Below are 15262 nucleotides of genomic sequence, written 5' to 3'. Positions count from 1 at the left end.
TAAATTTAAGCAATTTCCTGCTTATGGAAAGTTAGGTTTTCAGATTTTTGTTACTATAAATAATACTTAGTGAAAATCCATGTTTCAATAACTCAGCATACTTTTGTAAATATATCTAGCACATTATTATTGGCAGCTTTATTTACATACCACAAAATTCATTATGCAATGTATACAGTTGAGTGAGTTTTGACAGATGTGCATTGTCATGTAAAACCACCGCCATGGTCTTAGTATAGATCATTTCCATCATCCCCAAAGTTTCCTTGTGATACAGCCACTCCCTTATCATTTCCTCTGGCACCTGGCAACCACAGATCTGATTCCTGTCCCTACAGTTTTACTTTTCTATAATTTCATATAAATGGATCATAAAGTATGTATTCTTTAATGTCCTTAGAATTCTACTTCTGATTCAACTGCTTTTCCTGCATAACAGTAGCTTGCTATGTATATTACCATATATATAGTGATATAGTCTATCATATATAATAAGATGTATTTTTCTATGGGTCATCATAACCTTTGATCAATCAAAACTTTGCACCAGTTTCTCTCACTTTTTGTCTACATATACATTCAAGTTTTGTCAGCAAGGATGTGTCAGCGCTCTGGGCCCTGTCTGATCTATGCTACACGTGTGTATTGCCCTCAGTCAACCTGGGATATCTATTGGAACTTCGCAAGCCCACTGTGGTGGTCTCATCTCCCAGAGCTAACCTGTTATATCTACAGTTACTCCATTGTTGTGTTGCTTTCCACAAATCAGATATGTAAGCTATTGGCACCCCCTTGTCCACTTGCCAGTTTGCCACTTGCTTTCTTACATTGTTACCATTTCTTTAAAAGGGAGACATAGCAGGACACAGACACACACACACACACACACACACACACACACACACACACACTTTCCAATTAAGTTCTTTGTGACCAGTAGCATGTTAAAATTTTCTTCATATAGGTCTTGTGCATTTTTGGTAAGTGAATCCCCAGTCACTTTATATTTTTGGTTGCCATATAAAGGGAATCATTTTTTCTCGTAAATATCACATTGTATACTAATTGTTCAAGAAAATTCCAAATATAAAAGGGTAGCCTTTTAACAATGGAAAGATTATTATTTTCACAGCCATATCCTATTACTTCTTGTTCATAAAATACTATGATTACAAGCCAAAATCAAACACAACTTCATAATAAGGGTAATATAAAGCCTATTCAAATGTCATAAATATTTTATTAGGCATTTAACTTCCTATTTATGTTTTTATAACATTTAGTTCAGAGATATAGGCATCAGGACTTGCCTTAAAATGGGAATGATTTTCTTTAGCATATACTGGAGTTTGTCAATGCAGACTAATCATGAAACTGTACCTAAAATTGAACATTTGCATTTTACAGATGAGAATTTTAAATATTGACAAACAAGCATATAACATTACAATGGTAGCATTTTAGCTATAAAATAATTTAAAAACTACAAATTGTTCTCTTCAAAGCACAGTGGGTTTTATTAATAATCATAGAATGTAATAAATAAGATTGAGAAACAAAGGAGGAAATTCCTGAATTTCCTGGAAGCCAAAGCCAAAATACAAGCACAAGCAATTATATATCAGTCACACATGCATGCATGTATGCGCACATTTAGTTTCTATTTGACACCAGCAATGTTCTCTGCTTGCTTCTACCCTCCTGTGTGTGTTTCAGGGACTGGCATGAAAGTCAGAGAAGTACATTTCCAGGAATTTATTGCCAATACCTTCTAGCTTGCAGCCCATCAGTGAGAGTTAACGCCATGAGATTTGGAAGTAGGAAGTGGCAGAATCCTTATACCTGTAACATAACTGCCAGGCATGGGCTTGGGCAGCCTACACAGATGAGGCTTTGCAGCGGCTTCCCAAAACTTAAATAAGGGGAATCTCCTGCTTCAGGACGGCAGGATCTGCTATCCTTGAAGAATCATACAAGTTCTTGCTGCCCTGAAACCAAAACCTGGGCTGTGAGTGTGTCATCATTGTTGGCGTGTGGCTACTCCCAAGCCCACAGCTCAATTTATTTCTTTTTCTATTTCAATTGAAAACCCTGGGCTCACACTGATACTTCTAGTTCCTATTCTACACAGTAGAATTGATTCTAGTTTTCTCTCTTTTCATGAATGTACCTCCTCTTTCAAACAGTAAGGAATCTGGCTCCCAATATACTGAAATAGTTACTTGTTTAGTCAGTCCCCCTTGTATGTAATGAGTCCACTGTCTTGCAGCTTCCTGTCCTCTCTCAGGCTCTGACCCTGTACCCTGCATTACTTCAACACTGCCTCCCATAGAGTTGCCCTTCTGCCCACTCTTGGGCTCCATCCTCCTGCTCTGTTGCCTCTATAGGGTGCCCTCATCACCTCACTCAGGCTTTATCACCCCTCCTCCTAGGGCCATACATGGCGAGTCAGCTATGGGGGAGGGCACAGGATTCCCTTAAGAAACCCTTTGGTCATAATTACCCTTTGCTTCCTAGCTCTTTTCTCTCCTCTCAGTAAAGAGGACCTTCTCTAACTTCAGTGGAACTAATTCTCCTCTTAATATCATCTGTATTCTTCCATGCCTGACATCCCCTCTGATGGAAGGCTGTATTTGTATCTTTATCATGTTCTACACTGTCATTCTTCTCTGACTTGTTAAAAGTGGAATGTCCTAGCTGTCTGCGATAGAAAGACAATGGATAAAATAAAATACTAGGGGCAGGGGGAAAACTTCTGCTAGCATTTAAAGATACAGTTTGCCACATATTTTAAAGATCAGTCTTTACACTAACTGTATACTATAGGAATTACAGTATTAATTTTATAATTGAGGAAGTCTTACAGTGTATCCAGGGTAGAGTTTTGATTGACAATCAGGTCAGCCTGATAACAAAGGGCCTGCTCCATGCATTACCCTGTGCTCCCCAGGTCTGGGTTTCTTCAGCCTGCATATTACAGTCTCCAAATTAATTCCTCAGAGTCTACTTCTTAAATGAACTCAATATTGATTTGTTCCCTGTCTACATAATGGGGCTAAAGTCATATATAATGTATTCTTGCAAGGCATCTTATGGGAGGATTTCTACAAAAGAGGATGTTATGTAAATTCTCGCTAAGATTACTAATATCCAGAATTCGTACTTTGTGAAGGGTAAGATTATTCAGGGAGATGAGTGGTTATCAACCCAGGGCCAGAGAAGATTTCTGAAACAGTTAAGACACACATGCTTTTTCTGGAACATGTCTGTCAGGTTGGACATTTAAATTATGGCAATTAATGACACTTGCACTATTTAAGAATGGAGATATAAAACAATTTTTACTTTTCTTTACCTGTAACATGAGTTCAGAGTCCCTACTGAGCCTCATGAATGCCCTTTAGCAGATATTTTTGTCTATTAAAATATCCTTTTTTTAAAAGTAATGCACTATCTAAATGTTCTCTCTTCATGCTTTAGTAAAAAAAATCTTGTAAGTGCCGTCTCAGTTAAATACATCAGACTTTTTATCCACCTTTCCTCCTAGAGTTCAAGTTCCAAAATACAGAGTTTTGCTTTGTTTATATACAGTTATGACTACAGACTTATACAATCCTATTTCTGGTAAAAGATAAATGTCACCCGAGCTTAAGATTTAATATTGGCAGGCGAATAACAGCTACAATTTATTGTTATTACAATATACAATATACAATTTATTGTTATTACTATATATATATATATATATATATGTATCTCGAAAGTATCTTTTAAGATTCTGAACATCCAGAGCTATGTATGAAGACTATATTTATGTATGAACACTTTGTGTATTCAAGTGTTGTGTTCAAGTAACAGTAGGTTCAAGACAGTATGCTGAGTTAGCCGGCAAATTATAAGTGTGATTAGCTCACATCAAACAAGGGCAAGGGCTCAGAGTTCTCTACAGGTCTTGGTTTATCTTGTATCTCTCTGCACAGCTATGTGTGCTACTTCCTGAGTCTGAAACGTTATTCTTCCCTTTGCATGAAAAGTGAATTCCTAAATGTCCTTCAAAACTCAGGTGTAAAGTCATAAACTCTTCATGCCTTGCCTGACCTCTGCAATTAAACCTCACCCTTGACTCTTCACATGCCTCTCATAGGACTCAGAATGTTGTACTTAATTATCTGTCACTTGTCTATCTCACTAGGTGATGGTAGAAACTTAAACTGTGCATTCAAATACTTCCTCTTATGAATTTTTCATTTATTTACTTGTTTAACACCTACCTATAGAGCATGTATTTTGATTAGAAACTGAGAGCAAGTGTATCCCATGATGAGGATGGAGAAACAGTCAAGCCCTGTCAAGGATATGGGGTGCTTTTTCTTTTCCAAAGTACAATAGAAACCATTACATAAGAACAGAAATATGAAACTATTGTTAGTTTTCTTGAAAAATGTGAGTTCACATCTTGAGGCTCCACAGACCTTCTGAGCCTTCTGGATTAGAGGCTACCTGTGTCATCATCTTGGTAGCAATATAAAAGGGGAAATACTTGTGCAAGAGAAACATTTAGAAGTCTGTAGTGACCCTTATTGGTGATGAATGGGATGTGCATAAAAATGGAGGAGTGGTCGCTTTAATGATAAAGGAAATATAATCGAAGAACCCTGGCATCAGTGTTCAATGTGTTGATCCCTCAAGATGAAGTGCCTTATGAATCCCTTGTTCACCAATCCTTTGAAAAATTGGGAATCAGATTTCATTTTCTCAAGGCTGAAATGAGGAGAGTTTCCAATAATTATAACTAAGGTTACTTGAGGCTTAACTAAAATGCTGTACAAAAAGCACCCACCTAAGCATGCAGAGAATGCTTAATAAAAGTGAAATAGCTACTTGGCACCCTTCTCTATGCCTATCTCCTCCCTGATTTTACCTCAAAGTGCCCCTTTTACTTTACATTTTCATAGGGCAGCTAGGTGTCCCCTCCTCCCAGGGATGTCCTGTCTTGTGCATTTTTAAAAACCTTTGTCCTTAGATTTTTTTAAAAAATTACTTTTTTTAATGTATTTTTTTTAATGTTTATTTATTTTTGAGACAGAGAGAGACAGAGCATGAATGGGGGAGGGTCAGAGAGAGGGAGACACAGAATCGGAAACAAGCTCCAGGCTCTGAGCTGTCAGCACAGGGCCCGACGCGGGGCTCGAACTCACGGACCGCGAGATCATGACCTGAGCCGAAGTCGGCCCCCTAACCGATTGAGCCACCCAGGTGCCCCCTAAAAAATTACTTTTTAAGAGAGAATTACATCTTTGCAAAATAATTGAAGATGCTAGAGAGAGCTCTCATATATTCTTTACCTAGTTTCCTCTAATGTTAACATCTTCCATCTTAACATCTAGTGCATTTATCAAAACTAAGAAATTAACATGTGCACAATACCATTAACTAGGTTTTTTCAACTAATGATCTTTTTGGTTTTAAAATCTAATCCAGAACACTTTGTATATTAATTTTCTAGGGTGACCGTAACAAAGTACCACAGACTGAATGGCTTAAGTAGCAGATACTTGTTTTCTCACAGTTCTAGAGGCTACAAGTCCAATATCAAGGAGTAAACAGGGTTGATTTTTTTCTGAGGCCTCTCTTCTTGACTTGTGGATGGCCACCTTCTCCCTGTGTCCTCACATGGCCTTCCCTTTCTGTGTGCCGGTGTCTTAAAATCTCCTCTTTTCTTAAGGACACTAGTCATATTGGGTTAAGACTCACCCCAATGACCTCATTTAATCTTTTTAAAGTTTTAATTTAAATTCCACTTAGTTAACATACAGTGTAATATTAGTTTCAGGTGTGCAACACAATGATTCAACACTTCCATACAATACCCCGTGCTCATCATGACAAATGCACTACTTAATCCCCACCACCTATTCACCTGTCCCCATCCATCTCCTTGCTGGTAACCATCTATTTGTTCTCTACAGTTAAAAGTCTTGATTCTTGGTTTGCCTCCCTCTCTCTTTATTTTCCCCCTTGGCTCATTTGTTTTGTTTCTTAAATTCCACATATGAGTAAAATCATGTGGTATTTGTCTTTCTCTGACTCGCTTATTATTTTTGCTTATCATAATACTCTTTAGCTCCATCCATGTTGTTGCAAATGGCAAGTTTTCATTTTTTATTGCTAATATACAATTACATATGTGTGTATATAGACATGTCTATACATATATATTATATATAACATTAAATTTTTTTTAATGTTTATTTATTTTTGAGAGAGAAAGAGAGGGTGAGCAGGGAGGGGCAGAGAGAGAGAGGGAGACACAGAATCCCAAGCAGGCTTCAGGCTCTGAGCTGTCAGCACAAGCCTGATATGAGGCTCGAACTCATGAACTGTGTGAACATGACCTGAGTCGAAGTTGGATGCTTAACCCACTGAGCCACCCAGGCACCTCTATGTGTAATATTTTTTAATTAAAATTAAAAAAAATTTTGATTATATATATATATAGTATGTATATATTTAAATTTAAAAAATTGACTATATATATAGTATATATATATTTAAATTTAAAAAAATTTTGACTATATATTTAAATTTTTATAAATTTATTTATAAATATATTATAAATAAATATTATTTATTATTTATACTATTATTATATTTAAATTATAATTATATTATTAAATTATTATATTTAAATTATAATATATTATATTTATTTTATAAATATATATTTAAATTATACATATATATATAAATATATATACATTTTAGATATTATATATATACATATACCTTTTCTTTATTCATCGATTGATGGACACTGGGATGTTTTCTATAACTTGGCTATTATAGATAATGCTGCTGTAAACATCAGGGTGCATGTGTCTCTTTGAATTAGTATTTTTGTATTCTTTGGGTAAATACCTAGTAGGTAATTGCTATATTGCAGGATAGTTCCATTTTTCATCTTTTTGAGAAACATTTGTACTGTTTTCCAGAGTGGCTGTACCAGTTTGCATTCCCACCAATAGTTCAAGAGGGTTCTCCTCTCTCCACGTCCATGCCAACATCTGTCATTTCTTGTGTTGTTGATTTTAGTCATTCTGACAGGTAAGAAGTGATATCTCATTGTAGTTTGGATTTGCCTTTCCCTGATGAAAAGTGATGTTGAGCATCTTTTCATGTGTCTGTTGACCATCTGTATGTCTGGAAAAATATCTGTTCATGTCTTCTGCCATTTTTAATTGGATTATTCATTTTGTGTGTGTTGAGTTTTATAAGATCCTTATATATTTTGGATACTAACCCTTTATTGGATATATCATTTGCAAATTTCTTCTTCCATTCCATAGGTTAACTTTTAGCTCTGTTGCTTGTTTTCTTTACTGTGCAGAAGCTTTTTATTTTGATGTAGTCCCAATAGTTCATTTTTGCTTCTGTTTTCCTTGCTTCAGGAGACCTAACTAGAAAGAAGTTGCTACAGCTGATGTCAAAGAAGTTACTGCCTATGTTCTCTTCTAGGATTTTTATGGTTTCAAGTCTCACTTTTAGATCTTTAACACATTTTGAATTTATTTTTGTGTATGTTATAAGAAAGTGGTCCCATTTCATTCTTTTGCTGTTCAGTTTTCCCAACACTATTTATTGAAGAGACAGTCTGTTTCACATTGGGTGTTCTTTCCTGCTTTGTCAAAGGTTAATGACCATATAATTGTGGGTCCATTTCTGGGTTTTCTGTTTTATTCTATTAATCTGTGTGCCTATTTTTCTGCCATTACCATACTGTTTGATTACCACAGCTTTGTAATATAACTTAAAGTCCAGAACTGTGATGCCTCTAGCTTTGTTTTTCTTTTGCAGAATTGCTTTGGCTATTCAGAGTCTTTGTGGTTCCATATAAATTTTAAGATTGTTTGTTCTAGCTCTGTGAAAAATGCTGTTGGTATTTTGATAGGGATTGCATTAAATGTGTAGATTGCTTTGGTTAGTGTAGACACTTTAACAATATTTGTTCTTCCCATCCATGAGCATGGAATGTCTTTCCATTTCTTTGTGTTATCTTCAATTTCTTAAGTGTTTTATTGTTTTCAGAGTACAAGTCTTTCACTTCTTTGGTTAGGTTTATTTCTAGATATCTTATTATTTTTGGTGCAATTGTAAACAGGATTAATTTCTTAATTTCTTTTTCTGCTGCTTCTTTATTGTTGTATGGAAATGCAACAGATTTCTGTACACTGATTTTGTATTCTGCGACTTTACTGAATTATTTCATCTGTTCTAGCAGTTTCTTGGTGGGGTCTTTCAGGTTTTCTATATATAGTATCATGTCATCTGCAAGTAGTGAAAGTTTTACTTCTTCCTTGCTAATTTGAATGCCTTTTATTCTTTTTGTTGTCTGATTACTATGGCCAGGACATCCAGTACTATGTGAAATAAAACTGGTGAGAGTGGATATCCCTGTCTTATTCCTGACTATAGAGGAAAAGCTGAGAGTATTTCCCTATTTAGGATGATACTAGCAATTGGTTTCTCATATATGGTCTCTATTATGTTGAGATATGTTTCCTCTAAACCTACTTTATTGAGGGTTTTTATCATGACCCAGGTTGTACTTTGTCAAATGCTCTTTCTGCACCTATTGAAATGATCATATGGTTCTTATCCTTTCTTTTATTAAAGTGATGTATCATGTTGATTGATTTGCTAATAGTGAATTACTCTTGCAACCCAGGAATAAATCCCACTTGGTCATGGTAAATGATTTTTTAAATGTATTGTTGGATTTGGTTTGCTAGCATTTTGTTGAGGGTTTTTGTATCTATATGCAGCAGAGATATTGGCCTGTAGTTCTCTCTCTCTCTCTCTCTCTCTCTCTCTCTCTTTTTTTTTTTTTTTTTTTTTTTTTTTACAGTGTCTGTATCTGGTTTTGGCTTCAGGGTAATGCTGGCCTTATAGAATGAATTTGGAAGTTTTACTTCCTTTTATACTTTTTGGAATAGTTTGAGAAGAATAGGTATTAACTCTTTTTTTAAATATTTGGTAGAATTCATCTGGGAAGCCATCGGTCCTGGACTTTTGTTTGTTAGTTTTTTTTTGTTGTTGTTATTGTTTTTTAATTACTGAGTTGTTTTCTTTGCTGTCTTGGGGTCCGTTCAAATTTTCTGTTTCTTCCTATTTCAGTTTTGGTAATTTATATGTTTTGAGGAATTTATTTATTTCTTCTAGGTTTCCAGTTTTTTGGCATATAACTTTTTGTAATATACTTTTATAATTGTTCATATTTCTGTGTTATTGGTTGCTATTTCTCCTCTCTCATTTGTACTTTTATTTATTTTGGTCCTTTCTCTTTCCTTACTTGATAAATCTGACTAGAGTTTTATCAATTTTGTTGATCTTCTCAAAGAACCATCTCCTGGTTTCATTGATTTGTTCTATTTTTTTCTTTCATTTCTATATCATTTATTCCTGATGTAATCTTTATTATTTCCTTCCTTCTGCTGGCTCTAGGCTTAATTTGTTCTTTCTATGGATCCTTTAGGTGTAAAGTTAGGTTGTTTGTTTGTTTGATTTTTTTTTTTTTTTCTTCTTGAGGTAGACCTGTATTGCTTTATACTTCCCTCTTAGGACCACTTTTGCTGCATCCCAAGGTTTTGGATTGTGGTTTCCATTTTCATTTGTTTGCATGCATTTTTTATTCCTTTTTTATTTTCCGGTTGACCCATTCATTGTTTAGTGGCATGTTATTTAATCTTCATGTATTTATGGACTTTCCAGAATTTTTCTTGTGATTCATTTCTAGTTTCACAGCATTCTGGTCAGAAAGTGTGCCTGGTATGACTTCAGTCTTCTTGAACTTGTTGAGGCCTGTTTTATTGCCTGCTATGTAATCTATTTTGGAGAAGCTTCCATGTGCATTTGAAAAGAATGTGTATTCTGCTTTTTAGGATGGAATGTTCTGAATATATCTGGTAAGTGCAACTGGTCCAGTGTGTCATTCAAAGCCATTGTTTCCTTGTTTATTTTCTGTTTAGATAATCTGTTCATTGATGTATTAAAGTCCCCTACTATTATTTTATTATCAATTATTTCATTATATCAATATTATATCAATTGTGTTTGTTATTGTTTTCTATATTTTGATGCTTCCATGTGGATTGCATAATTATGTATAATTATTATATCCTCTTGTTGGATTTTGCCCTTTATTATTATATAGTGCCCTTCTTTGTCTCTTGTTACAGTCTTTGTTTTAAAGCATATTTTGTTGGGGCACCTGGGTTGCTCAATTGGCTAAGCATATGGCTCTTGGTTTTGGCTCTGGTCATGATTTCACAGTTTTGTGGGTTCGAGCCCCACATCAGGAGCCTCCTTGGGATTCTCTCTCTCTCTCTCTCTCTCTCTCTCTCTCTGCCTCTCCCCCACACACTCTGCCTCTTTCTCAAAATAAATAAACTTTAAAATTTTTTAAAAAATTTAAAGTATATTTTGTCCAACATATATTTGGACACTCTGGATTTCTTTTGATATCCATTTGCATTATAAATGTTTCTCCATCCCCTCACTTTTAATCTGCAGTTGGTTTAGGTCTAAAATGAGTCTCTTGTAGGCAGCACATAGACAGGTCTTGGTTTTTAATCCATTCTGACACCTATGTCTTTTGACTGGAACATTTAGTCCATTTACATTCAAAGTAATTATTGTTAAATATGTATTTATTGCCATTTTATTACTGTTTTGTTGTTGTTTCTGAAGATTTTCTCTGATTCTTTCTTGTCTTTCTCTCATGTTTTGTTGATTTTCCTTAGTGATATATTTGGATTTCTTTCTCTTTATTCTTTGCATGTTTATTAGTGTTTTTTGATATATGATTACCATTAGGCGTGTATATAACTTCTTTCACAGATAGCAGTCTACCTTGAGTTGATGGTCATTCACATTTGAAACCATTCTTTTCTCCTTTCCTCCCCATGTTTTAGGTATGTGTTATTATGTTTTATAATCTTTTTTTAAATCAGTTCCTTGATTTATTTTTTTACAGAAATATTTACATTTAGTGCTTTTGTGTTTCCTACCTTTATACTGTCACTTTTGATCTCTCCTTTCCACTCAAAGGTTACCTTTAATATTTCTTGCAGGGCTGGCCTAGTGGTCATGAACTTCTTTAGTTTTTGTTTGTCTGGGGAAGATCTCTATCTCTCCTATTCTGAATTATAGCCTTGCTGGATAGAGTATTCTTGGCTGCACATTTTCCTATTCAAACTTTGAATATATCATGCCACTCCTGTCTGGCTTGCAAATTTTCTGTTGAAAAATCTCCTGCTAGCCTTATGGATTTTCCCTGGTAAGTTAAGGACTTCTTTTGTCTTTCAGCTTTTAAGATTTTTTTTTATCACTATATTTTGCAAACTTAATTACAATATGTCTTGGTATTGGCCTTTTGTTGATTTTAATAGGAGTTCTATGTGCCTCCTGGATCTGGATGTCTGTTCCTTTCCCCTTGATTAGTCAAGTTTTCAGCTATTATTTTCTGAAATGAATGTTTTGCCCCTTTTCTCTCTCTTCTTCTGGGACTCCTGTAATACAAATGTTATTACATTTGATGGAGTCACTGAGCTCCCTAAGTCTGTTTTTGTGTTGCATAATTCTTTCTCTCTTTTGTTCAGCTTCATTGCTTTCCATTAATTTGTCTTCCAGGACATTAATTTATTTCTCTGTTTATTCCAGCCTTCTGCTCATTGTATCACACGTGCTTCTGCTCTCACTTACTGCACTCTTCAACTCTGATTGGTTCTTTTAAAATTCTTTTATCTCTGTGGTAAGGGACTCACTGATGCCTTCCATTCTTTTCTCAAGTCCAGTGAGTGTCCTTATTATTATTGCTTTAAATTCTTCATCAGGCATGTTACTCATATCTGTTTCATTCTCTGGCCATGGCCTTATCTTGTTCTTTTATTTGGGATAAATTCTTCTGTCTTCTCATTTTGCCTAAGTCTCTATCTGCTTCTCTTTGTTAGAAAAGCCAGTTTTATTTCCTGCTCCTGAGAGTAATAGCCTTCTGAAGAAAAGGTCATGTAGTGCCTGGGGTCAGGTGCTTAAGGGAATGTCTCCAGAGTGCACTCTGCTGTTGTATTCTGGTTGTTCTATCCTTCAGGCCAGTCATCTACAGAGGTTCTCCTTCCCTACTGTGGGAAGTGTTTAGTCCTTGGCCAGAATGTGGCAAGTTTTATCAAAGTGTGCTCTGTTCTGCTTGTTAAATCACCACCTTCACTGGAACTGAGGAACTGGAAAACTCTGATCAGGAGACGTGGTGTGGACAGAGGTTTGAGTTGGACTTCTAGGGGGGGATCCTGAAGTTCTGGGACAGAGGCAGACTTGACTGAGAAAGGCAATCCCACCAGAGCACAGGGAGATGTGGTTTGGTATAAGCAAGTTAGACCCCCAATGTGATGCTTCCCACAGTTGGCTCTGTGTTTGTGCTGAGGTGTGAGGGAGAGAAATGACAATGGCCTGCTCCCTTTTTCCTGGAGAGATGTCTCAGTGAATGCTGCCTCTCAAGGACACCCTCAGAGAAGAGCAAATAATCTCCTCACTGTGTGCCCCAGGGACTCATCAGATCACTGTTGCCACACCGTCTGCCCCTGGATTATTTGCCTGCCTTCTCTACAAGAGCAGCACAGTGTCTCCTGGGCTCTATCTCAGCCAAGCCTGCTGACTTTTAAAACTCTAGGCTTTAAGCCCCACTGGTTGCAAGAACTCATAAAATTTAGCCTCTCTCATTTTTTAAGCCAGTGTCTTTGGGGAAGCATCCTTCTTGTGCATTCCCCTGTGGGCTCCTCTCTTGCCTGTGCTTCTGTGCAACCATGGCTCCCCCACTCCCTTCCAAAGCACCTGGGACCATTTTCTACCCTGAACCATGTCTCTGCACTTCCTATCTTCTTTGGTGTGGCCTCTTCTCTCCCTTTAGTTGTGGAGTTTGTTCTGATGGAGTTATAGATTTCTGGGGGTATTTAGGATGATTTGATTGCTATCTAGTTGTATTTGTGGGACAAGGTGAACCTAGGTCCTCCTACCATGCCACCATCTTCCTGCCTCTAACTTCATTTAATTTTAATTACCTCTTTAAAGTGCTGTCTTCTAAAACAGCCACATTCTGAAGTGATGGAGATTAGGACTTCAACATATGTATTTTGTGGGGACATATTTCAACCCATAACACAAGGTTTTATTTCATCATCATATCTCTTTAATTTCATCTAATCTGTGACAGTTTTTCAGGCTCCCCTCTTCCCCACTCCCTGGAGTTAATGGTGTGGAAAAAGAATACTATAGAGGTATTGTACCTTTCTCATCACATCCCTGGGGTGAGGGCACATGAAATTAACATGACTTATAATGTTGACCCTGATCACTTATTAAGGTGATATCTGTCAGATATCTCACTCTAAAATTAGTTTTTTCCCCTTTCTATAATCAATTAATCAGAAATGAGTCACTAAGTCCAACACCCACACTAAAGAGAAGATAATTAAGTACTACCTCCTAGAGGGAGGAGTGTCAAATAGTGTGTAAAAATATGATAAAGCACCAAAGTAATTAATAAATATGATGGGAGAAGAATCTTCAAGCTCTGTAAATATCCTGTTTCTCCTTAACATTTCACCTTTATTCATATATTTTGATATTGTTTAGTGATAGTCTTTTGAGGAAAAATGGGAACCCAGTCTATTCTAGAGATGTAAGCCCTTAAAGATCTTTTGTCAGCAGCCATACTAAAGTTATGCAATTTAAGGGGATCTCTTTAAGAAAGGGAAAGAAAATTACAAGTGCAAAATTTGGTATTAAATATAATATTCATTTTGAATGAGAAAAAAGAAAATTTACTGGAGTTTCAGATATCCACATTCCTGTCTTTTGGGATTCCTTTAAATAATTTGTCAGAATTGCTTATGTAGAAATATAACCTAACTTCTTCTTTCCAAAATACTGTACTACTCTTAGGGACTAGCATGTGAGTGGCCATGTAAGGTTTAGGTGCCTCTGTCAGTGATGCTTTATGGAGTAGGGATCTCAAGGCAACAAAGGCAGAGTAAACATAAAAACAAGATACAATTCCAAATCTGACTTCAAGGACATAATTAAGTCATAAAAGATATGTATATGTGAAGTAAAAGTGAAGTTCTGAATGAGGGGAGGTCAGAAATGGAGTAAATACCAAGAATCATAATGCCTGGGAAGGAGGCAATGAGTCTGGATTAAAATACAAAAAAAAAAAAAAAAAAAAAAAAAAAAGGGCCAAGAGAGTATGCCAGACACAAGGGAGAGGAAACAAAGACCCAGGTACCTGGTGCGTCCTTGAGTTTCAAAGTGTACTTCTGAGTGTGGCTCTGAACCTGGCATCTTACCACATTCCAATGATCTAATGGCTTGGCATCAGGCAGAAGATGCAATAGTGTGGAACATGAGTCACATGATTTTTTCTTTCCCTGGTCTAATATGATTTTAGCATGACTCACAAATAAGGAAAGATTCTCTCTAGCCATAAGGGACATGCTACAATGTCCATTCTACAAATGTAGTAGAGTTCCAGAATGCCCTTTATGCTGTTTCACTTACTATTGTTGGATGCCTGCTAATAAGTAGACAAGTGCACAGAGCTTGTTCTATAAAAGCTATTTCCCAAGAAAATCTACATGTTCATGAAGTGAGGAAATTACATTCCCCTGCAGGGAATATGTTTTTCAACTGGGCTCAAGAAATATCCTCCATGGGGCCCGTGGGTGGATCAGTGGGTTAAGCATCCAACTCTTGGTTTCTGTTCAGGTCATGATCTCACAGTTCATGAATTCAAACTCTACATTGGGCTCTGCACTGACAGCGCAGAGTCAATTTGGGATTCTGTCTCTCCTCTCTCCCTGCCCCTCCGCTGCTTGTTCTCTCCCTTTCAAAATAAATAAAGATAAACTTAAAAAAAGAAATACCCTCTGTAATCTATACATTGATTCAAGAATGTGATGTGAAGGAAAATGCTACTTAAAAAACAACAAATATCAAGTTTTGGTCTTCTAGGAAAGTGGAATAATTCATGTTGAAGTCAGGTGGTTTTATTGTCTTGGGGAAAAATACATAGTCTATTTTTATATATATAAAGTAAAGATTCTAGAGGATGGATGAATTTCTCTCCATAATGAAGAAAAAGATTTTTGAGTTTTGTGAAGACAGCCTTGGATTAAAGAGAAAGGTTTTGTAAAGGAGGATTTAAAAATGTGAT

At 36.1% G+C, this 15262-nt stretch overlaps 1 protein-coding gene across 2 annotated transcripts in view; it reads left to right on the top strand.

Moving 5' to 3' along the window:
- The window catches only part of LOC123381008, a 789636-nt gene that overhangs the window by 762376 nt on the left and 11998 nt on the right, over window positions 1-15262 (top strand). For both annotated transcript variants that reach the window (XM_045041010.1, XM_045041011.1), the window contains exon 6: window positions 6993-7104. In XM_045041010.1, the coding sequence (XP_044896945.1) occupies window positions 6993-7104 (112 nt within the window). The remainder of the gene's footprint in view (window positions 1-6992; window positions 7105-15262) is intronic.

This window comes from Felis catus, chromosome D2 (genome assembly GCF_018350175.1).
Source record: "Felis catus isolate Fca126 chromosome D2, F.catus_Fca126_mat1.0, whole genome shotgun sequence".
NCBI lineage: Eukaryota > Metazoa > Chordata > Mammalia > Carnivora > Felidae > Felis > Felis catus.
Note: the sequence above shows the minus strand (reverse complement) of the source record. Positions and strands in the feature narration are given on the sequence as shown.